We start from the raw sequence: 23,672 nt of genomic DNA on the forward strand, positions 1-23,672 counted from the left end.
TTGGAAGAGATCCATATTTGTGTCCATTCCAAAGGAAGGTGACCCAATGCAATACAGCAGTCATCAACATTACATGCAAGTAACATTTTGCTAAAGACTGTTTTTAAATGATTGCAGTAGTGTACATGGACATGCGGCTGCCAGAAATTCAAGCTGGAGTCAGAAGAGGACATAGAACAAATATTGTTATTGCTGATATCAGATCGATCTTGTCTGAAAGCAGAGAATACCAGAAAAATGTTTACTTGTGCTTTATTGACTATGCAAAGGCATTCAACTGTGTGCATCATAACAAACTATGAATAACACTTCAAAGAATGGGTATTCCAGAACACTTAATTGTGCTCATGAGGAGCCTGTACATAGAGCAAGAGATAGTCATTCTAACAGACCAGGAAATAATACTGAATGGTTTAAAATCAGGAAAGTTGAGTGTCAGGGTTATAGTCTTTCACCATACTTATACAGTCCTGGTGTGGTGCCACAAGATAAGCACTCGACCTCAAAGTCGGTTTGAACCTCAAGGTCAGTGGTTCAAACTCATCAACTGCTCCTTGGACTCTATACAGGGTCGCTATGAGTCAGAACCAACTCGACGTCACTTAACAACAAAAACATTCAATCTATATGCTGAGCAAATAATCTGGATTATATGAAGGAGAACCATGGCATCAGGATCGGAGGAAGACTCACTAGAAACCTGAAGATGCCACAACTTTGATTTCTGGAAGTGAGGAGAACTTGAAGAACTTACTGAGGAAGGATGAAAAAATACAGCCTTTAGTATGTAGGAAGATACTGAATGTAAATAAAATGAAAATCCTTACAACTCTACCAACAAACAGCATCATGAAAAACACAGAAAAGATTGAAGTTACCAAAGATTTCATTTTACTTGGATTCATAATCAGCACTTACGGAAAAAGCAGTGTATCATTTTGAGGACTAAGGTGTGCCCAGGCCAAGATATTTTTAATTGTGCCACTGTAGGATAAGCACTGGGGTACTAACCACAGAGTCCTGGTGTGGCTCTGTGGGCTAATACGCTGAACTGCAGAGTCAGTTTGAAACCACAAGGTCAGCCGTTCAAGCTTACCAGCTGTTCCTCCGAAACCCTATACAGAGTCACTATGGGTCAGAACCAACTCAATGGCACTTAACAACAACTGACCACAAGGTCAGCAGTTCAAACCCATCAGCTGCTCTTTGGAAACACTATATGGGGTCACTATGAGTTCACTCGGTAATACTTAACAACAACAACCTTTGCATGTGAGTAAGGAAAATGCAGATTGAATCGATGCTTTTGAATTAAGATATTGACGGAGAATATTGAAAGTGCCATGGACTGCCAGAAGAATGAACAAGTCTCTTTTGGAAGCAATACAGCAAGAATGCTCCTTAGAGGCACTGATGATGAGATTCCGGCTCTCATAATGTGGACCTGGTGTCAGGAAAGACCAGTTTACTCAGAAGGACATCATGATTGGGAAAGTGGCATGAACCCCCCGCCTCTCACTACCAGATGGACTGATACAATGGTGGCAACAGTGGTCTCAAACCTAACAGTCACTGTGAGGAGGACATAGGATCGGTCGTCGTAAGTTGGAAGTGACTCGACAGCACCTAATATCTAGTTCCTGGGTGATACTGATGCTGGTTCGCAGATCGTACTTTGAGAACCATTATGTGTTGTCCAATCAAGTCCTACTCACTGACCCCATGTGAACTCCCCCATAAAGGTTTGCAGGCTGTAAACCTTTATGGGTGGATTCCTGGTGTGGCACTGTAGGATAAGCACTGGACTGCAAACCCCAAGGTCAGTGGTTCAAACCCACCAGCCACTCTTTAGAAACTGTATACAGGGTCGCTATGAGTCAGAACTGACTCGATGGCACTTAACAACAGCAACAACAATCTTTATGGGAGCAGATGTCCATGTATTTTCTCCCAAGGACCACCAGATGCATTCAAACTGCCAACCTTTCGGTTAGCAGCCAAGCACTTAGTCAAAGCGCCATCAGGACACCTTGAGAGCCATTGTACTGTACTCTATAAGGAAGCTAAAGCAAGCTTACTATAGCATAAAGGGCATGGCCTCTTCCCTTTAAGGATCTCCTGTATATATCAGGACAGAACTGTGATCCTTAGGGTTTGCAGTAGTTGATTTTTCAAAAGTAGATCACCAGGCGTTTCTTCCAAGGCACCTCTGAGTGGACTGAAACCTGCAACCTTTCAGTTAGCATCATAGTCCATTGACCATCTAGGATCCCCGGGAACTTACATTACAGTCTCAGAATGTTTTAAGGTTTTTCCAGTTCATGGGCATGCCCGCCAGCCGCTCTGCAGGAGAAAGATGAGGCTGTCTGCCCCCATAAGATGCACTGTCTCAGAAACCAAGGTATAGGGTTGCTGTGAGTCAGCATGGCAGTGGTACTGCCATTGGGGTTTGGTAGGTGTTAGGAAAATGATAATAAGTGAGACGGTGCCCCTGCCCTCATGCAGATAGACAATAAACAAATCACTCTTTGGTATAATGTCAGGCATGATGAACATGGCTGGAGGGAGGAATTGACAGGGACCACTCCTGGTGGCTGTCAGTTTGTCGTACTGTGGTGGCTTGTCAGTTGCTGTGATTCCGGAAGCTATGCCACAAATATTTTAAATACCAGCAGGGTCACCCATGGTGGACAGGTTTCACATGAGCTTCCAGACAAAGACAGACTAGGAAGAAGGAGTGACAAACTACTTCCGAATATTTAGTCACTGAAAACCTTATGAATAGCAGAGAAACACTGTCAGATATAGTGCCGGAAAATGAGCCACTCAGGTTGGAAGGTACTCAAACTGCAACTGGGGAAGAGCTGCCTCCTCAGAGTAGAGCTGACCGTGATGACACGAATGAAGTAAAAGCCCATGGGACCTTCATTTGCTGATGGGGCACAACTCAATATGAAGAGAAACAGCTGTAAACATCCATTAATAATCAGAACATGAAATGTATGATTGTCAGGAGGGACCAGTTGCTGGAGAAGGATATCATGTTTGGTAAGGTGGAGGGTCAGAGAAAAAGGGGAAGACCCCCCCTGCCAGCAAGATGGATTGGCAAAGTGGCAGCATCAGTGGGCTCAAGCATGGCAACAATTGTGAGATTAGCCCGGCACAGGACAATGTTTTGGTCTGTTGTACATAGGGTCGCTATGAGTCCGTACTGACTCGATGGCACCTAACAACAGCAACAACTCCTGGTGTGGTGCTGTGGGTTAATGCGCCAGACTGCAAAGCCATTTGAACTGCAAGGTCAGTGATTCAAGCTCACCAGCTGTTCCTCGGACACCCTGGACTGGGTCGCTATAGGTCGGAATCGACTCGATGGCACTTAACAACAACAACTTTGGCTAAGCCTGGGAAAGGAAGCTTTCATTTAAGATTCCTGACTGGAGCTGGGACAGAACCTTGTACTTTTCTAGTGGAGGAAGCAGCGAGGCAACGGTGTGACATGGGAGCATACTCTGATGGGCTCAAATAGCAGGAAGGAGCCTCCTGGTGAACAGGGGAGAGTGCTTGAAGCTGAGGTCAAACAGGGAACCAGGGTCACAAGGACAGGATTTTGGATTAAATAATCACCTAAATCCTTAATTTCCCTGTTTCTTTAAACATGATTTAATGGCATGGTTAACCCTTCCCCCACAGAAAGGTTTTGTACAAGAAGCACAGTAAAAATACAGGTGATTTTAGGTGGTGGAGATGTGAGGCTCCTGTTACCGAGCTGAAATGCCGGAACTCTCAAGGGATTCTGGGAAAGCTGTTTTTTTATCAGGGAAATACTCTGAGACTCTGACCACAGTGACTCTTTCCTTGGAAATAATGTTTTTGTTTTTTGATGCTTTTTTAAGAAAAGAGAGTTGGTGGTCATATGAGGCAGACACTGCTGTTTTAGTGAAGGGAAATGAGCTCAAAGGCTGATCTGAACCTCTCTGAGTCTCAGTATTTTTGTCTGTGACATGATGATGGTTATCCTCCTAGAACTTGTACTTTTACTGGGAACACTCTGGGATTCTAGGATGTAGCTACAGCTACATTTGGTATATGGTTGTTTCTCTGGGTGGGCATTAGTGGGTGATTTGGGGAGTAAAAATAGGCTTCAGAGACCATGGAAGGAATTGGACACCAGTTGTGGCAGCCGGCTTGCCGCATTCTTTATTTCTCTCTGCCAGCTCTCTTTGTGGCAGGAGCCAGGGTGGTGAACAGGCAAGAATTTGGTTCCAGGGAAATTTTATAAGGACTAAGTGAGGCACTCGTGACCCAAGTCATGGTATTTCCTATAGCCACATATGCATGTGAAGTTGGACAATGAATAAGGAAGACCCTAGAAGAATTATTGCATTTGAGTTAAGATATTGGAGAAGAATATTTAAAGTACTGTTGACTTCCAGAAGAACAAACAAATCTGTGTTGGAAGAAGTACAGCCAAAGTGCTCCTTAGAAGTCAAGATGGCAAGACTTTGTCTCTTGTACTTCAGACACGTTATCAGGAGGGACCAGTCCCTGGAGAAAGGACATCAAGCTTGGTAAAGTGGAGGGTCAGTGAAAAAGAGGAAAACCTCCAACAAGATGGATCGGCACAGTGACAGCAGCAATGGACTCAAACTTAACAATGACTGGGCAGTGTTTTGTTCTGTTGTGCGTAAGGTTGCTATGAGTCAGAACAGACTCGATAGCACCTAAGGACAACAGCAACAACAAAATCGGAAGTCTTCAAAAAGTAGCCTTGTGAGTTTAAGTCTCCTTTAGGCTGTGTTGCTAAGTGCTATTGAGCCTGTTCCAACTCATAGGATTTGTATGGCTGTAAATGTTTGTGGGACCAGAAAACTTCATCTTTCTCCCATGGAGAGATGGGAGGCTGGTGGGCTCAAACTGCTGACCTCATGGTTCACACCTCCCCACTTTGAGTTGTTGTTGTTGTTGTTGTTAAGTGCCATCGAGTCTATTCCGACCCATAGCGACCCTGTATAGGGTTTCCAAGGAGTGACAAGTGAGCTTGAACCACCGACCTTGTGATTCAAACAACTTTGCAGTCTGGCTCATTAACCCATAGTGCCACACCAGGACTCTCCAATTTGGGTTAAGTACCTTGAAAAAGATCCCAGCCTTGTCCAAGGTATGTACTTCATGGAAGTTTGCACAACTTGCTGTGTGGTTTTGTAGGAAGTGAAACCTCCGTTACAGGCTCTGTTTGCTCCACTACTTGGATTACATTCCCATTGGTTTGAAAGCACTGGTAACGCCTGCTCTGCCCCCGTGAGAAGTCTGTGTTTGCTTTCGGCCAAATGCCTCAAGTTTTTAGTGTAAGCTATTGTTTCTGCAAAGACCAGTAGTTGTAAAATGTTAGTATAGCATTTCACAATATGCAAGCCTCCGAAGAATGGTGAAGGGCCGGTTGTAGAGGCAGAATGTCTACTTACTAGTTTGGGGACTTGGACAAGTTACGGGGCTTCTTTGTGCCATAGTTTCCTCCTCTATAAACTGGTAGTGATGATAGTGCCCCTCCACACAGGACTAGTGTTAAGTATGAGTCAAAATATGAAACACTTTAGTATGTGGTTTTTCAATAAAGCATGAACCAGTGGACTCCTGGGTGGTGCCAAAAAGGATCCCTGGTTGCAACATGGTTAAAGCACTTGACTGCAAACTCACCAGCCACTCCACAGGAGAGACGTGGCCGTCTGCTTTCGGAAATATTTACAGCTTTGGAAATCTTATGAGGCAGTTGTACTATATACTACAAGTTTGCTGTGAGTCAAAACCAACTCTAAGGCAGGAGATTTGCTAGGTGGCACAGTGGTTTGCACACAACTCTCAACCTATGTGGCGATGAAGGATAAGCACTGGACTCATTACCACAAGTTTGGCAGTTCCAACGCTCCTGCCACTCTTGGTACAGGGCCGCTATGAGTCGAAACCGACTCAACAGTACACAGCACTACCAACCTCAAGGTTGGTGGTTTGAAACCACCAGTTGGGCTATGAAGAAAGACCTAGCAATGTGCTTTCATAACAAAAAAAATGTAGCTAAGAAAACCCTGTGGAGCACTTCTACTCTGTAACACATGGAGTCACCAAGATAAGAATTAACGACCACAGTGAGTAAGGTTGGTGTTATTTAATTGGAACTGAAGCTAATTACCTCAGCTACTCCTCAGCAACTCTAACCTCCCTCTGGCCTCCCCCTACTCACTCTCCCTTAACCTTTCCTTCAGCCTGCCACCCAGCTGGAGCTGTCCTCCTTTGTATTCAGGACAGAAGAAATGAAAACTAGGAAAGACAGAGACCTGCCAAACTGAAACCTTGGGAACTTCCCAAATGATAAAAGCAGGGAAATTCCAAATATCAGTATGTAATGAAGGGATCAAAATCTTCTCCATTTGTACATTTTAGTTACATCTCTGTTGAAGGGTCACAACTGAGACTTAAAAGCAAATCTCCGGATTGTAATGAAACATAAAACCGTGTCAATTCCTTGTTTGTGGAACATACCTGCAAAATTGTTTTTAAGGCTACATGGTTATGTCTTCAAAACAAAAATAATGTGTGAGGGGTTTAATTCATCCTCCATTTAGAGCGATACTTCTCAAACTGTAATATTAGCTTTTAAGTCAGTCAGTCAGTCTGGGGTGGAACCTGAATTTCTAACAAATTCAGGAGATACTCAAGTTGCCGGCCCACAGACCACACTTTGAGTCGTGTAGACTTGGACTATTGAATTGGATATAAAATATGAATTCTAATTTTAAAAACAAATTCATGTAGACTTGGGCTGTCATTTTCGCTTCAACAGAATCTAGAAAACCCTAGGCAGTGACAAGTGGGCCTGGACTTAGGGGACAAGGGAGAAGGCTTTTCTGAGTCTCCTACCACTCACCAAACATCTGTTAGTTTCCATGGTTTTCTCTGTGTTGTTAGATCTCTCACAGCGTCCCTGACCTCTAACCCTTAGGTGTTAGTGGTACCTCCCTAGGAGGTAACAGTTTGGTTCTCATGAACTTCTGTTAGCTCATCTTTTCTGAGCATCCAGAAAATTCATTTTATTAAGAGAATACAAAAGGCCACATGTCTTATGCTTCCGTTTATATAAAATGTCCAGATTTGGCAAACCCGTAGAGATAGAAAGAAGATTAGTGGTTTCCAGGCCCGAGGGGACAGGATAATGGGGGAATGCTGCTAATGGCTTTGTGGTTTCTTTTTGGAATAATGCATTGCTCTGGAATTAGATACTGGTGTTAGTTGCATAACTTTGTGAATAGTCAAAAACCACTGGATTGTGTATTTTAAAATGGTGACTTTTACAGTATGTGAATTATATCTCAAGAAGAAAACATTCATATTTGCTTAAGTTGTTGTATCTCCAGTTCATTAGTTTTCATAGACTCCTATTTCCACCTGTGGCGCCATAGGATCACGCGACCTCAAGGTCGGTTTGAACTGCAAGATCAGTGGTTCAAACTCACCAGCCACTCCAAGGAAACCCTATATAGGGTCACTGTGTGGGGGAACCAACTCGACGGCACTTAACAACAACAATTTCCATGGTATATAGTTGTGGTGGTGGTTTGTCACAGGATTCTTAGATTTGATACTGTTGATGTTTTGAACTAGACAGTTCTCGGTTGTGTGGGTTATACTGTGCCACTGCAGGTGTTTAACAGCATCCCTGACCTCAGTCCACTACATACCAGTCACATTACCAGTTAATCATAAAAAATGTCTTCAGACATTGCCAGCTATTCCCTGGAGGACAAAATTACCTGCAGTTAACTAACGCTCATTGGTTTATCATTCACCGTCTTTCTAAAAGACAAGCTCCATGGCTCAGGAACTCTTGGTTTATTCTCCAGGTTTTCCTCTGTGTCTAGAAATAGATGAACTGACACATTGGCTGCAACAATAGTTTCAAACATGACAACAGGTGTGAGAAGGGTGCATGACTGGGCTGTCATTTTCGCTTTGTGGACTGGACTCTCTATGTTCCGTTGTGTATAGCGTCACTATGAGTCGAAACCTGCTTGACAGTACCTGTCATGGATCGAATTGTGCCTCCACAAAATAGTGCTCAGCTTGATAGGAGCATGATGCTCAGTGATCTGGCAGCTATGTGATGATCCCCCATCTGTGATAAACCAGTAAGGGTGGCATGTTGTTGTTAACTGCTGTCGAGTCAGTTCCGAATCGTAGCGACCCCACCACAACCCTGATCCAGTGTATGGGAGATCCCCAAGGGTGTGGCAGAGAACGAAGGGCCCGCTACCACCAATAAAGAAGAGGTAGGAATGGAGTGTGCCCTTCAGACATGGGGCCCCTGTACTGTGCGGCTTCTAGAGCCAGGGAACAACTGATGTTAAAACACATGGAAATCTCCAAGGAATGTTGGGCCTACAGATGCCTTTCCCCAAAGCGAGCACTCTGAATTAGGACTGCTAGACTCCTAAACTATGAGAGACTACATTTCTGTTTGCTAAAGCCATCCACTCGTGGTACCTCTGTTCCAGCAGCTGTAGAGAACTAAGACAGCATGGAGAAACAACAACAAAACAAGGGCCAGCACGTACTATGCTAGTACCATAGTAGATATACGAGTGAGTGATTATATTGAGCTATGGAGTCCTGGTGTGGCGCTGCGGGTTAATGCGCTGGACTGCAAGGTCGTCAGTTCAAACTCACCAGCCGTGCGCTGACATGGGGCATCATCTGCTCCCCAAGCCTTACCACCCTCCAGAGGTGTAGTAGTCCCCCACCCATCAGTTACTCAGACTGATACCACTGATGATACCCACATTCATCAGTTGCTGCTTAAGAAAAGGAGTCTACTCATCGCCCCCTACAAATCCTGGGGTTCTGTCATTGACCAATGTTTTTCCCTCTAACACCCCAACTTTCCACTAGAATAGCTCATTGAAAATTGGCTCTGCTTTGGGGTCACATTCAGAGCCTATACCGGCTTGACAGCACTTAACAACAACATAGTATAAAGGGGATGATGACAAATCATTTTTTAGTCCCATTTGTGTCTTATTTCTTCACTTGCCCACTTTTCATAAAAACCAAACTAAACCACTCTACTGACCACACTCATGCCCACCCTGTATAAGGTTTCTGAGACTAAATTTTTATGGGAGCAGACAGCCTCATCTTTCTCCTGTGGCATAGCTGGTGGGTTTGAACTTACCAGGCACCTGATCACAGCCCCACCACAACACGTTACGATTTGTGTTGTACAGTTGTGTGGTTTGGACAAATACAGTCTGCCCACCATTACAGTACCATATAGATACTCCATTCACACTCTGCCCATTCATTCCTTCCTTAGCTCTCTCCTTTTGCTTTCTCCAGAATGCCGTATAGTTAAATCATATAGTATGTAGCTATGCCTAATTGTGGTTTGATGGCTCATTTCTTTTTATGACTAAATAATAATACTCCATTATATGGATAGACCAGAGTTTATGAATTCTTTTAATGATGGGCATCTTGTGTTGGTGCCAATATTTGGTGATTATCAAGAAAACTGCTATGCCCAGTCATGTGCAAGTTTTTATGCGAGCAGAACAATTGTACCTAGTTGAGTAAATGTCTAGGAGTGTGATTGCTAGATCAAATCGTAAACCTACAAATACTAATAGCTATTTGTTGTTAAGTATAGGTTTCCAAAGAACAGCTGGTGGGTTTGAGCCACTGGCCTTGTGCTTAGCAGTCTAGTGCTCATCTTACAGTGTCACACCAGGAATCCAGTACCTGTTGCTGTTAAGTACCATGGAGTCGGTTCTGACTCCTAGTGACCCTGTATAGAGTTTCCAAGTAACGACTGGTCTACTTGAACCACTGAACTTGCCGTTCAAACCAACATTCCAATTGAGTACTTATCCTATAGCACCACACCAATAGCTGTTGTTGTTGTTGTTGTTAAGTGCCATTGAGTCGGTTCCAACCCATAGCAACCCTGTATAGGGTTTCCCAGGAGCAGCTGGTGAGTTTGAACCACCAACCTTGTGGTTATAACCAATCTTAGAATTGAGTGCTTATCCTACAGGCCACATTTGTTGTCCCTAAGTGCCATTGAGTCGGTTCTGACCCATAGCAACCCTGCATAGGGTTTCCAAGGAGTGGTTGGTGAACTTGAACTGTCAACCTTGTAGTTCAAACCAACTTTGCAGTTCAGTGCATTTAGGGCCCTTTAGAATAGTAGTCTTAAGGCAAACTTCAATAATTGAGGCTCTTAATGGTAACTCCAAATCCTCAAGGACAATGAAATTATGTGCATAAGATAAGCACTGGATCTCAAGTTCGGTTTGAAACACAAGGTTGGCTATTCAAACTCATCAGCCACTTCTTGGAAACCCTATACAGGGTCATTATGAGTTGGAACCAACTTAAGAGCACTTAACAACAACAACAACAGAGTCCTGTGTGGCACTGTGGGTTAAAGTGCTGGACTGCAAGGTTGCTTTCAACTACAAGGTCAGTGGTTCAAGCTCACCAGCGCTCCTCAGAAACCCTACACAGGTAGGTCGCTATAAGTTGATACCTACTCAACGGCACTTAACAACAACAATCCTGTTATTAAGCTTGGGGCATTTTAGAAACTTTCCACCAAGATCAGCTAAAACACAAGTTGTTATGAAGTGCCATCGAGTTGGTACTGACCCATAGCAACCTTATGCACAGCAGAATGAAACACTGCCTGATCCTGGGCCAACCTCACTACTGTTGTTACGCTGGAGTCCATCAATGCTGCCATCTCATTGAGGGTCTTCATCTTTTTCTCTGACTCTCCACCTTACCAAACATGATATCCAACTCCAGCAACTGGTCCTTCTGACCAAGGAGCACTCTGGCTGCACTTCTTCCGAAACAGACCTATTGGTTCTTCTGGCAGCCCATGGCACTTTCAATATTCTTTTCCAACACCATAACTCAAAAGCATCAATTCTTCTACGGTCTTCCATATTCACTGTCCAGCTTTCACATGCATAAGATTAACTGCTTAAATGTGAGCTTTTGTTGTAAAATTAAGTTAACCCCAATAATTCTAAAAACATGGAGGCATTATTGTCTTGCCTTTTAAGGAGGTCTTTTTGGTTGAACTGAGCTGAATCTAGAATTCTTTTTACGCCTATCTCCACATTTCCAAGTACCTTCCATATGATCAGAGTTTTACTGTAATGTGAAAAATCACCTACCAACTAAATTGTAACTGTGTGGATACGTTAGCACATGAATTGCTGCACAAATGCAGAAATAGTTGGTGTTATCAAGCCAGGCAGGAGCTTGATAACACCAACCAGAAGAAAGGAGCTCTGATAGTGTAATGATTACGAATTGGGCTGCTAACCTCAAAGTCAGCAGTTCGAAACTACCAGCTATTCCACGGGAAAAAAGATGAAGCATTCTGTTCCCGTAAAGATTTACAGCCTTGGAAACCCTGTGCAGGGTCACTATGAGTCATAATCAACTCTACGGTACTTAACAACAACAACAGAACCAGAAGAAATATTAGAAATCATCCGATTTGATATTCATATTTTACAATGATACTCACATTTTACATTTAGGTTCAGAGACTTTGAGCTGACACATAGCTGGCTACGTTATGATTGATTTGTATCTGCAACTGATGTTTCCCCATTAGATGCTCCAGGACTCTATTCACATTTTCTGAAGCTTTCTTATTAAGAGCAGAGCAATGGAATCAGACCAACTTGGGTTCAAATACCACCTCTAGTATTTGATGGTTGGGTAGAGCCTTGGGCCTCAGTACTAGATCCTGCCTATGAGGAACGGTTCCCTGGCCGCTGATTCAGAGGAACAGCTGTGAGCCACTGCATGGGCAGTATCCTAAGAGAACAGCTCCCTCAAACAGCTGAGGCAGGAGGCGAACTAAAGGCCTGGTAGCCTGTCTCAGCAGACAGGAACCCAGACATCGCAGGTCTCCACAGTAGAGACCTTCCCAAGAGTTTCAACCATTGCAGCCACGGACCATGTGCTTTCTTTAGAAAGACTTCTCATAGAAGTCCCCTCCCCCTTGTACCAGAAGGAGTGATTGGTGTGTCCTCCGGATATTATTCCTTCTTTCAGTGACTGGTCTCAACATGCTGATCATGGCTTTTCTTCCCCCAAAAACCCAAACCCACTGCTGTCAAGTTGATTCCAGCTCATAATGACCCTGTCAGACAGAGTAGAACTGCTCCAAAGCAGTAAATCTCCACAGAAGCCGACTGCTTCATCATGCCCCCATGGCGCAGCTGCTGGCTTCAAATTGCCAACCTTGGTTAGCAGTCAAGCACTTAACTATTGTGACACCAGGGCTCCTTTTTCACACCCAAGGTGCATTAAATATTACAGCCCTAATTGTTGGCTTTATATAATGCTGTTTGCAGCTGACCCATTATAGACAATGTCCAGCTAATGGAGATAGTGATGAGACTCACCTCAAAGGGTTATTATGTGGCTGAAAAGACACAACGTATAGAAAAGCACATGAGCAGATGCTTGACACGGATTGGACACTTCAGCACATGTCGTATGCATCTACTGTTCAGTTACAACGCAAGAGTGGATTCGGTGTTGATATTGTCGGTGAACTTTGACCACTGATTGAATTTAGACATGATTCTATTTACTGGGTGTACTACTTTAAAACGCTGGCATAGGTGCAAACACTAGGCAATGGAAAAAAATTAATAAAATATTAATCATTGAGAAATCGAATCTAGTTGGAACACTCTAACTATTGAGGTTTCATGAGAGAAGTAAGTAGGTAGTTGAATCTCCTGACTTCTCTCCAGCCTGGTCTTTAGGTCAGAAGACCTAGTTTATGCGCCATCACTTAACATGAGGTGTCAATTAATGAATGATCAGAGTCCTTTGTACTTCAGTTTAAAATGAGGTTGAAAATAAATAATACCTACTCATTGGATGGTGTGGTACTATGTAGGATAAGCACTAGACTGCTAACCATAAGGTCAGTGGTTCAAACCCACCAGTTGCTCCTTGAAAACCCTTTACAGGGTCACTATGAACTAGAACTTACTCCATACACTCAACAACAGCAACAACAAATCACTGGACAATAAAGCGCTCTGGTGGCGCTGTGGGTTAGGTGTTGGGCTGCTAACCACAAAGTCATAAGTTCTAAGGCACCAGCTGCTCCTCGGGAGAAAGATGAGGCTGTATGCTCTTGTAAAGAATCACAGCCTCAGAAACCTTATATAGGGTCGCTGGGATTCTTTTAGGAATCGACTGGATGGTAATGGGTTTCACTGAATGGTTGTAAAGCGTGAATGGAAGACCATGTGTGTGAAGAGGCCAAAAATGAGCCAGAGTTGGACTCCAGAGAATGGGACTCTTACGGTGACTGTGTTTCTCTTTTCTCAGATTCCATCTTGCTGCTGCAAAGGGACACGTGGAATGCCTCAGGGTCATGGTTACCCATGGTGTGGATGTGACGGCCCAGGATACTGCAGGTATGTGGTTTTTATCTCTGAAGTCAACAGACCAGCATGAGAGTAGATATCATTGTGGAAAACTTAGCAGCAAGTCAAAAGAAGAAAATGGAATCCCTTCTAATGACTAGCATTTGGCATCGTTTCAGGTATTTGCCTATGCCTTTGCAAGAGTGTTACCAGCAAAAAACTATGCATAACATGCTTGCTATTTGCTTGGAAATACAGTAGTCAGCACCAAAACCCCAGGTGGCCCCTCTTGGTCTGGACAGCCCCCACTTATTACCCTTAGATAATACATCCAGCTTCAAAGAAGCAAGTATAAAAGGCCAGATTGCTTTCTGCGGTGATTCCACACTTGAAAATATATTTTAAGTAATTTTGGTATCGAGTAAGTACCAAATAAATTTACCTGTGCATTTTTTTCAACCTATGCTTTTATTGCTATAATATATTCTGCATTCTGAAATTCTGATTTTTTTAAAGAAAATATTTAAAATTTTCCTATCTAATTGAGGGCTACTTAATTAACTTTATTCTTCTAAATGCTCCTATACTGTGTTCTCAAAGTATGATTTAGCAAACTTTGGACTTTTGGTATAGTTTTGTCGTATCTTTATATCAGAAGATTTCATCAGTTTTAAATATTTTCATGTGCATGCAAAAAGCGCTTTGTAAGCCCCATAATTAATACCTCTACTTGCTAATTCGTCCCTGTTTTCTCCAGCGGTCTTAAAAAAAAAAAAAAAGGAATAAACAATCATTATCTGAGGTCATTTGTAGACAGCTACTACTCTGGTAGCGTAGTGGTTACGATTCGGGCTGCGAACCGCAAGGTCAGCAGTTCGAAACTACCAGCTGTTCCATGGGAGAAAGATGAGGCTTTCTGCTCCCGTAAAGATTTACAGCCTCGGAAACCCTGTACAGGGTCGCTGTGAGTCAGAACCGACTCCACGGTACTTAACAACAACTACTACTCTGTGGTTGGCTACAGAGTCATCTTTCTTCGAATCTCTAATAGTATTCAGAAAATTGCTTATAGTAGTCCAAGACTCTGCACTTATAAATAAACTAGTTTCCATTGACTTGAATCTGACTCTTGGCCACCCCACATATGTCAGGGTAGAACTTTTTCCATAGGGTTTCCAGTGACTGAGTGTTCCAAGATTCTCCTGTGTGGATTCAAACATCCAACTTATTCATTAGCAACCAAGCATGATAACCATTTCCATCACCCAGAGGTTCTGTGTATAAATAGTTCTGGCCCTTTCATTTGCATGAAAAGTTCTGCTAAAATGCACTGGAAGTAGGGCTGCCCTTGTTATTTGCCTATGGGGAAATTGCACCAGGATGTTCTAGATGGATCTGCGGTTGTATGGGAGCTAGTCTTCTGCATTGCTTCACTATCGTGGGATTCTGTCACTAATAAAATATATTCTCCCTAGGATTTTTTCCAGTTTTGTTTTAATGTTACTAGTAAGAGACATCTCACTTCAGGGAAATAGTGCTCAGGGAATGGTATTGTCATTTAGATTTTGAAACTATTTTAAGTGAAAAATACTCTTCTGCTGCTGGTTAGAAAACATATCCAAGAGTCAGAGAATAAAAGGCATTTGCTTATCAAGAAGGACACCAGGTATAACTCGAATCCTTGGAGTGAAATGGGAAGCTTATTCATTATTTTATGATATGATTTTTAAATTCCCCTACCATGTTGTCTTTGGAGAACTTTGTTTGTTTGTTTTCAAATGGGGGCTGTTTATGTAGAACAGCTTTTATCCATGACATAGACAAAAAATAATGCATTATGTACATGGTATAAACAGTTTCCAACTTACAATCAGCATGTGTTCCAGAACTTCATTTGCAAGACCTTTGTTTAAAACTCTGAATGTGCTTGTTCTTAAATGATGGCCAAGTTCCAAGCTAGCCCACCAAAGCCTGCTTCATACACAATGTAACTGAACTCCTCTGCTAAGCAGTTAGCATCCTGGAATGACAGTATCTTATAGAATACAAAGGGGATTCATCATTCTAATTTTCCTCATTTATAATTTTCCCTGCTTAAAACAGTCAGTTTTATCTTGAAATCTAACCAAGTTCCTTGCCATTTGGAATTTCTATATCTACACTATTCCCTCTTTTTGCTTTGTAGTTGACTTCATTATACATTGATATTTCTGGTTTCCCTATTTTTTGTCTTGTCGGTTTGTTTTACTTTAAACACTTCTATATATGGGTTGAGTTCTGGGTGGTGTTGTCACGTTGTCATGTATGGTAATCTTAACTTGTTGTCTGCTGTTGTTGGTTCTTATTCTCGTCAGCATTTTTTGTAAAGTTAGTCTGGTCATTACAAATTCCTTTAATTTCTGTTTATCAGGAAATGTCCTCATTTTGCTATTGTATTTGAGGGACAACTTTGCTGGGCATATGATTCTTGGTTGGGAAATTTTTCTTTCTGAGTTTTGTATATGTCATCATATTGCTTTCTTGCCTGCATGGTTTCATCTGAGACGTCAGAGCTTAGTCCTATTGGTTCTCCTTTGTAGATAACTTTTCATTTTTCTGAGCTGCTCACAGGATTCTTTACTTGTCTTTGGTTTTGTAAAGTCTGATTATGATATGTCATTGTGATTTTCTTGTGGAATCTATCCAGTTTGGGGTTCATTCAGCTTCTTGTATACTTGTCTTCTCATCTTTCATGATGTTGGGGAAGTTTTCTTCCAACAACTCTTCAACAATTGTCTCTGCTTGTCTCTTCCTTTTCTGGAAATTCCAGTCACCCATAGCTGTTCCTCTTGATGGGGTCCCACATAACTCTTAGACTTTCTTTGGTTTTTTTCATTCTTTTTTCTGATTGTTCTTCTAGCTGGTATTGAGAGATTTTTCATCAAGCTCACTAATTTAGGTTTCCATTGCTTTGCATCTACTCCTTCGCTCTTTCAATGTATTGTCCATTTCTGAGGTATTAGTATTAATTCTCTGGATTTCTAATTGTTTTGTTTCAAAATTTGCATTCATTTTGTCCGTTTGTTCTTGTGGTGTTTTCCTGAAATTTTTTCAAGTGTTTTCTGTGTTCTCCTTGCTTTTGAGATCTTTCAAATACTTTCATTACCTTTTCTTCTTCAGAGACGTTTTCTGGGTCTGCATGTTGGTCATTTGTTTGAGCCATTCTCTCTTGTTTTCTTTGTGTGAGATGAAATTGTCTGTTGTCTCTGGGGCATTGTGTGGTTGTCATATTTATAAAAACAAACGGTTCCGTTGTTGGATCTCAAGGGGAGAAATCTCTGGGAGGCTCCTGCAATTCAAGGAGTTCATGAGGTAACTGTGGAGAAGATGTGACAGCAGAGTTCCTGGCCCTAAATGGAGTTCCTGTGGCTTTGGTGTTACCTGTGGTCACGGCATTCAGTCCGGAAGTAGTTCCTGGGGGCCCTTGGTGGGGCTGGTTTCAGTGTCTGTTAGGACCACAGGACGCTGGGAGCAGAGTGTTTGGTTAAATGCCAGTTTGGTGGCTCTGTAGGTTTTGTAGCTCTGGAGCCAAGCCCATGTGAAGCCAAGCACCAAAGCGGCCCAGCCGGCCCCAACTCCCACTGGTGTGGCTCCCAACCACACAGCTCTGAACTCCCAGAAAGCAAGGATCTGCACTTGGGGTAGATGAGGGTGGGAGCTGGCCACAACTCTGGTCACCAGGGGTGTGTGGGGGAAAGGAGGATTAGCACCTTTCCCGTCACCCTCTGGAATCTTCTTTGCCAGGCTGCTCACAAGATGGTCAAGCCTCATCTGTGCAGCCCTTCACTAGTCAGTCTCCCTCTCTCACCTTCCCTGCTCCACCTCTCCTCCCAGCAAGCACTCCATCCACCTTTCTAGCCTTGCTTCAGAAGTGCAGGGTGCTAAAATTTTCATCTGTGTCTATCTTATTTTATCCTGGTGTGGCGCTCTGGGTTAATAGTCAGTTAGAACAGCAAGGTCGGCCGTTCAAGCTCACCAGTTGCTCCTCAGAAGCCCTATACAGGGTCGCTATGGGTTGGAACCACCTCAATGGCACTTAACAACAACAACATCTTTGTTGTGGATTTCTGGTGAGGTTCTGTAAGATAAGCCTTATACTGCAAACCACAAGGTTGGTGGTTCAAATCCACCAGCTGCTCTTAGGAACCCCTGTACAGGGCTGCTATGAGTCGGAACTGACTGACAGCACTTAACAACAACAACAATCTTTGTTGTAGAGGGTCCATGTAGCACATCTGCCTAGTCCACCATCTTTCCAGAAGTCAGCCTTTTAATATTAAACGAGCGGATTCTCTAATTAGCAGATTTCTAGTCAGCGTTAAAGAGTGACAATAGTTCAGAAAGGAGAGCTTTTATTTTGGGACTAAGCTATCAAATACAAAAGCAGTTGTTATTCTAAGCTAGTGATTCTTAGCTAGGGCTGATTCATCTGTTCTCCCAGGCAACATTTAGCAATATATGAAGACAATTTTGATGGACACATTGAGGTGTGGTAGAGGCCAGGGATGCTGCTTAACATTTTAAAGTGCACAGGACCTCCTCTACAGCAAAGAATTGTCCCGTTTCAAATATCAGCAGCACTGAAGTTGAGAAAAGACACGTTAAGCCATGCCCCAAAGTGTGACCTGCTTATGGTTTAGGAAGTGCAGAATGTAAAATTTACTAGTTATATTGGGTTGACTAGGAGCTCTAGTAGCGTAGTGGTTACGAATCAGGCTGCGAACCGCAAGGTCAGCAGTTTGAAACTGCCACGTGTTCCGTGGGAGAAAGATGAGGCTTTCTGTTCCTGTAAAGATTTATAGCCTCAGAAACCCTGTACAGGATCGTCGCTATGAATCAGAACCGACTCCACGTCACACAACAACAACAAGTAATAGTAGTGGTGGTTCCTGTCCCTCGCCCAGTCCTAGCAATTTGAAATTAATATACCCTCTGCTTCCAGTTGGAGTCCCTGAGTGGTGCAAATGTCTAACATGTTCACAACTAACCAAAAACATAGTCTGTTGCAATTTTCCCAAAGGCACTTGGGAAGAAAGCCCTGGCAACCTACTTCTCAAAAACCAACCATTGACAATTCTATATGGCACAGTTCCTTTGACACGGGGGGTCACCGTCAGTCTTGATTTGACTGGCTAGCAATTAGTTTGGGTTCTGTCTCATATTAACAAGTGTTTATTGAGATCTTACTGTATGCCAGCTGTGTTTTTGTAAGCTCCAGGGATACTGCAGGGTAGTGCACTGGACCACAAGGTCTGTTTAGGGTAATGCACTGGACCACAAGGTCTGTTTGAACCGAAAGGTCGGCGGCTCAAACTCACCTATGAGTCGGCAGTTAACTAAAACAACAACAACAGGGATATAGCAAAGGTGCCCAGGTGTCAATGTGGATTAAGCATTGAACTGCTAATGAACCACACTGTCAGCAGTTCAAACCCATCAGCTGTTCAATGGGGAAAAGATACGGCTGTCTGCTCCTGTAAAGACTGACCATCTCGGAAACCCTGGATCAGGTCTCTTTGAGTTGGCATCAACTTGACAGCACTGGACTGGGTTTGTTATTGGTAGGAAGACAGCAGGGAACAAAAAAGACAGCAGTGCTTGTCCTCATTGAGTTTACGTCCTATGGGAAGAGAAAAGCAATTAACTACATAGTGTGTGTGTGTGTGTGTGTGTGTGGAGAGAGGCATGGGAAGGGAGGGTTAGAAGGAGCTTTGTTGAAAAAAGAAAGCAGGACGTAGGGATTAGTAGAGTTTGGGGGATTCGAATTTTTAGTTGAGGAGAAAGGGAAACATGCAAGGCCTAACCCAGATGGTGGCATTTGAGTAGTATCTGAAAGAGGCAAGAGACCCAGCTGCTCCGCGGAAGAAAGATGAGGCTTTCTACTCCCGTAAAGATTTACACCCTCGGAAACCCTGTACAGGGTCGCTATGGGTCGGAACCAACTCGACGGCACTTAACAATAACAACAAGAGGAAAAAGGGGAAGCACTGGACTGCGAACCACAAGGTCAGCAGTTCAAGCCTACCAGCTGCTCTGCAGGAGAAAGATGAGGCTTTCTGCTCCCACAAAGCTTTATAGCCTCGGAAACCCTATAGAGGGTCACTCTGAGTCAGAACCGACTCAACGGCACTTAACAACAACAAGGGTTGCAAAGGAGCCCTGGTGGCTGTTAAGCATTGGACTGCTGGGTGTTAAATCTAAATGTACTCTCACCCCTGGGAAGAAATTCTCTGACTTTTCAGATTCTCCAAGTTCATATGCAGAAGGGAGAGAGTTGTAGAAACAACAATGTAGAAACAACACCTGATGGGTGTTAAGCATTGGACTGCTAACCGTAAGGTCTGAGGTTCAAACTCACTAGTCTCTCTGCAAGAGAAAGATAGGTTTACAAGTCTTGGAAACCCTCTGGAGAGCTCTACTCTGTCTCACAGGGTTGCCAAGAGTCATCATCGATTCAATGGCAGTGGGTGTCGGGATTCGGGGAAGATAGCTAGGCGAGGCTATGAGCAACTGCAGAGACCCTGAGGTTCGTTAGTCATCCTGCTGTGCTTTGCTGTTGTTATTAAGTGCTGCTGAGTCAGTTCTGATTCATAGCAACCCTGTCTAGGGTTTCCAAGGAGCAGCTGGTGAGCTTGAACTCCCAACCTGTGGTTTGCAGTCCAGTGCTTACCATACAGCTCCACATCAGGATGACTTCAGGTGCTCCTAAACTCTTCTTCCCTAGAAATTCTGGAGGCATGTTACAGGTAGGAGAAGTTATATATATATATATATATGTATATGTATATAACATGAAACCAGTTTGTACGTAGGTCAATTACAATTCACGGTGACCCCGTGTGTGTCAGAACTACAGAGTTTTTCACAGCAATTTTGTCCAAAGCAGACAGCCAGACTCTCCTTCCGAGGTGTCTCTGAGGGTGCCCAGGCAGCCAGTGTTTTGGTTAACAGCCAAGTTCATTAACTGTTTGTATCACATATAGCATTGTTTTGTTGTTAAGTGCCATCGAGTCAGTTGTAACTCATTACAACCCTGTGTAGGGTTTCCAGAGAGCATCTGGTGAGTTTGAACCACTGACCTTGAGGTTCAAACCAACCTTGTGGTTGAGTGCTTCAAAGTCATCATACTGGAGTCATGTCCTATGAAGGGGAAACTGAAGGAGGTTTTGAATAGCGTTGTTGTTTCTACAACTCTCTCCCTTCTGCATATGAACTTGGAGAATCTGAAAAGTCCGAGAATTTCTTCCCAGGGGTGAGAGTACATTTAGATTTAAGAAAAATTAAAGGTCAAAGGTAGGAACTAGGCAGGTCTCTGGTGTTTTCTCTGCCTGTTGGCTTGTGTGCTGGGCTGCTTTTGTTGGGCTTCTAGGTGCAGGGTAACCCTTGCCTGGTGTGGCTGCCAGGGTTGGAACATTTGGCATAGTAACAGCTGAAAGCAGAATTTATAGGTTGTATATCGGGAGTCCTGGTGTGGCATTGTAGGATAAGCACTGGACTGCTAACCACAAGGTTGGCGGTTCAAACCCCTCAGCCACTCCTCGGAAACCCTATACGGGGTTGCTATGACTCTGAACTGACTGAACAGCACTTAACATCACAGATCTACCATAAGCCTCCAGCCTAGAGCTTAATTGTACCCCAGGCGAGTGGCATTTGAGGTGATCTGTGAATGTTATCTGGTGGGCGGGGTGCTCTGCGCCCTCCCCACTTTTGTCACACTGAACTTTCCAGATAAGAATTTGAAGCCTTAGTCTGAAGAACAACACTCCATCTTTGTTGGAGAACCATTGAGTTCCGCATAGTTGTCTTTAATGTGGAGATAAGAAAGAGATGAAAAATGTGTGGCCTCTCTTTCCAATTTTCTTTTTTAAATCCATTTAGGACACAGCGCTCTGCACCTCGCAGCCAAGAACAGCCACCACGAGTGCCTCAGGAAGCTCCTTCAGGTAAAGTAGCGGCCACTTATCCTTACAATTGGGTCATTTTTAAAATTTAAAAGTAGCCTTATCACTGAGAGAAGTGCCTCTTCTCTGCCAGGCACACTCCTTTAAATGCCACCCAGAACCTTGTGTCTCCAGAACAAGCCCCTGGCAGGAAAGCAGGCCCTCATCAACATTTGGTGTGTGTTTCTGGGATGCAGGCTTTTTGTCCCTTGACTCAGTTCTGTTTATTTTCAGAAAGACTGTGCCTTCTCAGTGAGACCATTTTTCAAAATCTTCTTCCATGCTCTTGGGGGTCAGTGGCGACTACTGCAATTCATCCTGTCCTCTCTTTAAATCATTAGTAGAATGCAGACCGTTTGAGAAGCAAGATTCCAACCACTGTTTCCTTGTGTGTAACTTGATGAGCTTGTAGTACTTGGTTTTTGTTTAAAGCCTTGGTTTTATTCTTCTTTATAATTTTCAGCCAATTCCCTGGTTCAGTAACCTTGCCAGGAAGTTTATAACGATCCCTGAAAATGACAGCTTTCGTATATTTCTAAAGAGGACTATTTCTTGAACTCCCGGTAGTGATCTGCACAGCAACCCCCAGCTGTTGTCAGTCAAAATCTAAGCCGGCTGTTTTCAGGAGCAGCATCAAACAATAAAGTATCTGTTCATAGGACTGTCTGTTCTGTCTAGCAGTTGTCTCAGCCTTCCCAAACACTGTTAGGGACCAAGCATCTTGCACTAATTAGGCTTTGCAATTCTAATGAAGAAACATTCTTCAACTTTTCATGCTCTGTGGAACACACAGCTTCTTGTCTTGCATTACATGATGCAAGCTACCGCCAGGGCCAGGAATGCTTAACCTTAACAGGTCTTTGAAGCTAAATTCAAGACAAATAGAGGCACTCCAGTAATGCAGCATTATGTGACTTCCTCCTGAAGACAGTGAAAATCGAACTTTCCTTCTCTGCCTCCTCTGGGACCAGGCACTTTGGATAAATGACAAGATTGATTTGCCCAAGTTCCCCGCCTCCTCCACACCCTCTGTCCTGCCTCAATTACTTTATTTATTTGTGTTTTAAGTCTCTAATCCCAGCCCAGCTTGGCGCTTCAGACTTTGCAGCTGGCTCTGATTTGAAGGAAGACTTAACCTGACTAAGCTGGAAATCTCCTGGGCTAGGACCAGATCTTCAAGCCTGTACTGTAATTTTATATCTGCTTATGCAAATGGTTGGTTTTTCTCAGGAATCTTTGAAGCTCTTAAACAGTTCCTTGTACTGTTCTAAAATTAGGCCAAAGCATGGTGAGTCGGAACTTGATCTCCATTCTCTTCATCCCTGAAGGGCAGATGCTTCACCCTAAGGTTGCCGGTTCTTGCCTCCCCTTATTTCCAAATGCGGGTCTTCTCTGTGGGTAGTTGTTAAAACTAGATTCTTCAAAAGTATACAATGCGCAAGGCAAAATGGTCTTTACTAATTAACAAGACTATTGTTTGACTTAGGAATTCTGGTAGTGAAGTTACAACCCTGGGCTGCTAACAGCAAGGTCAGCCATTCGAATTTATCAGTTGCTCTGCGGGAGAAAGATGAGTCTGTCTGTTCCCATGAAGATTTCCAGGGTGGCTGTGAGTCAGAACCGACTTGATGGCACACAACCACCACCTCCAATAACAACAACACCAACATCTTTGGACTTTTAGAAGACTAGTCTGCTCAAGTCTCAAGGTTCAAATGATCACCTCAGGGGACTGGCCTGGGTGGCTCACCCCCATCTCCATGGACCACAGAAATCTGAATTCCAAGAGAGTTAAAAACTATTTCTCAATTATGAACCAAGGGTAGCTGTTCAAACTCACCCACAGGTATCTTGGCAAACCTAGTAATCCGCTTCCAAAAGATTGCAGCCTTGAACACCCGATGGGCCAGACAGTATGCCCTTTGTCACCACTCCTGTTCAATATTGTGCTGGACATCTTAGCCAGAGCTATATGGCGAGATAGGAAAATCAAAGGCATCTGAATTGGCAAAGAGGAAGTAAAACTCAATTGCAGACAATATGATCCTATATATAGAAAACCCCAAAGACTCAGTTAAAAAGCTACTGGACCTCATTGGAGGATTCAGCAAAGTGGCAGGGTATAAGATCAACATCCAAAAATCAGTTGGATTCCTCTATTGCAATAACAACAGTGCTGAAAAGGACATTAGGAAAACAATACCATTTACAATAGCCACCCAAA

General features: G+C 43.3%; 1 protein-coding gene across 2 annotated transcripts in view; it reads left to right on the forward strand.

The window, feature by feature from the left end:
• The window catches only part of RAI14 (retinoic acid induced 14), a 94,466-nt gene that overhangs the window by 23,596 nt on the left and 47,198 nt on the right, over window positions 1-23,672 (forward strand). For both annotated transcript variants that reach the window (XM_006875379.1, XM_006875380.1), the window contains exons 2-3: window positions 13,429-13,517; window positions 21,387-21,451. In XM_006875379.1, the coding sequence (XP_006875441.1) occupies window positions 13,475-13,517; window positions 21,387-21,451 (108 nt within the window). In that variant the 5' untranslated portion in view covers window positions 13,429-13,474. The remainder of the gene's footprint in view (window positions 1-13,428; window positions 13,518-21,386; window positions 21,452-23,672) is intronic.

This window comes from Chrysochloris asiatica, unplaced genomic scaffold (genome assembly GCF_000296735.1).
Source record: "Chrysochloris asiatica unplaced genomic scaffold, ChrAsi1.0 scaffold00324, whole genome shotgun sequence".
Classification (NCBI taxonomy): domain Eukaryota; kingdom Metazoa; phylum Chordata; class Mammalia; order Afrosoricida; family Chrysochloridae; genus Chrysochloris; species Chrysochloris asiatica.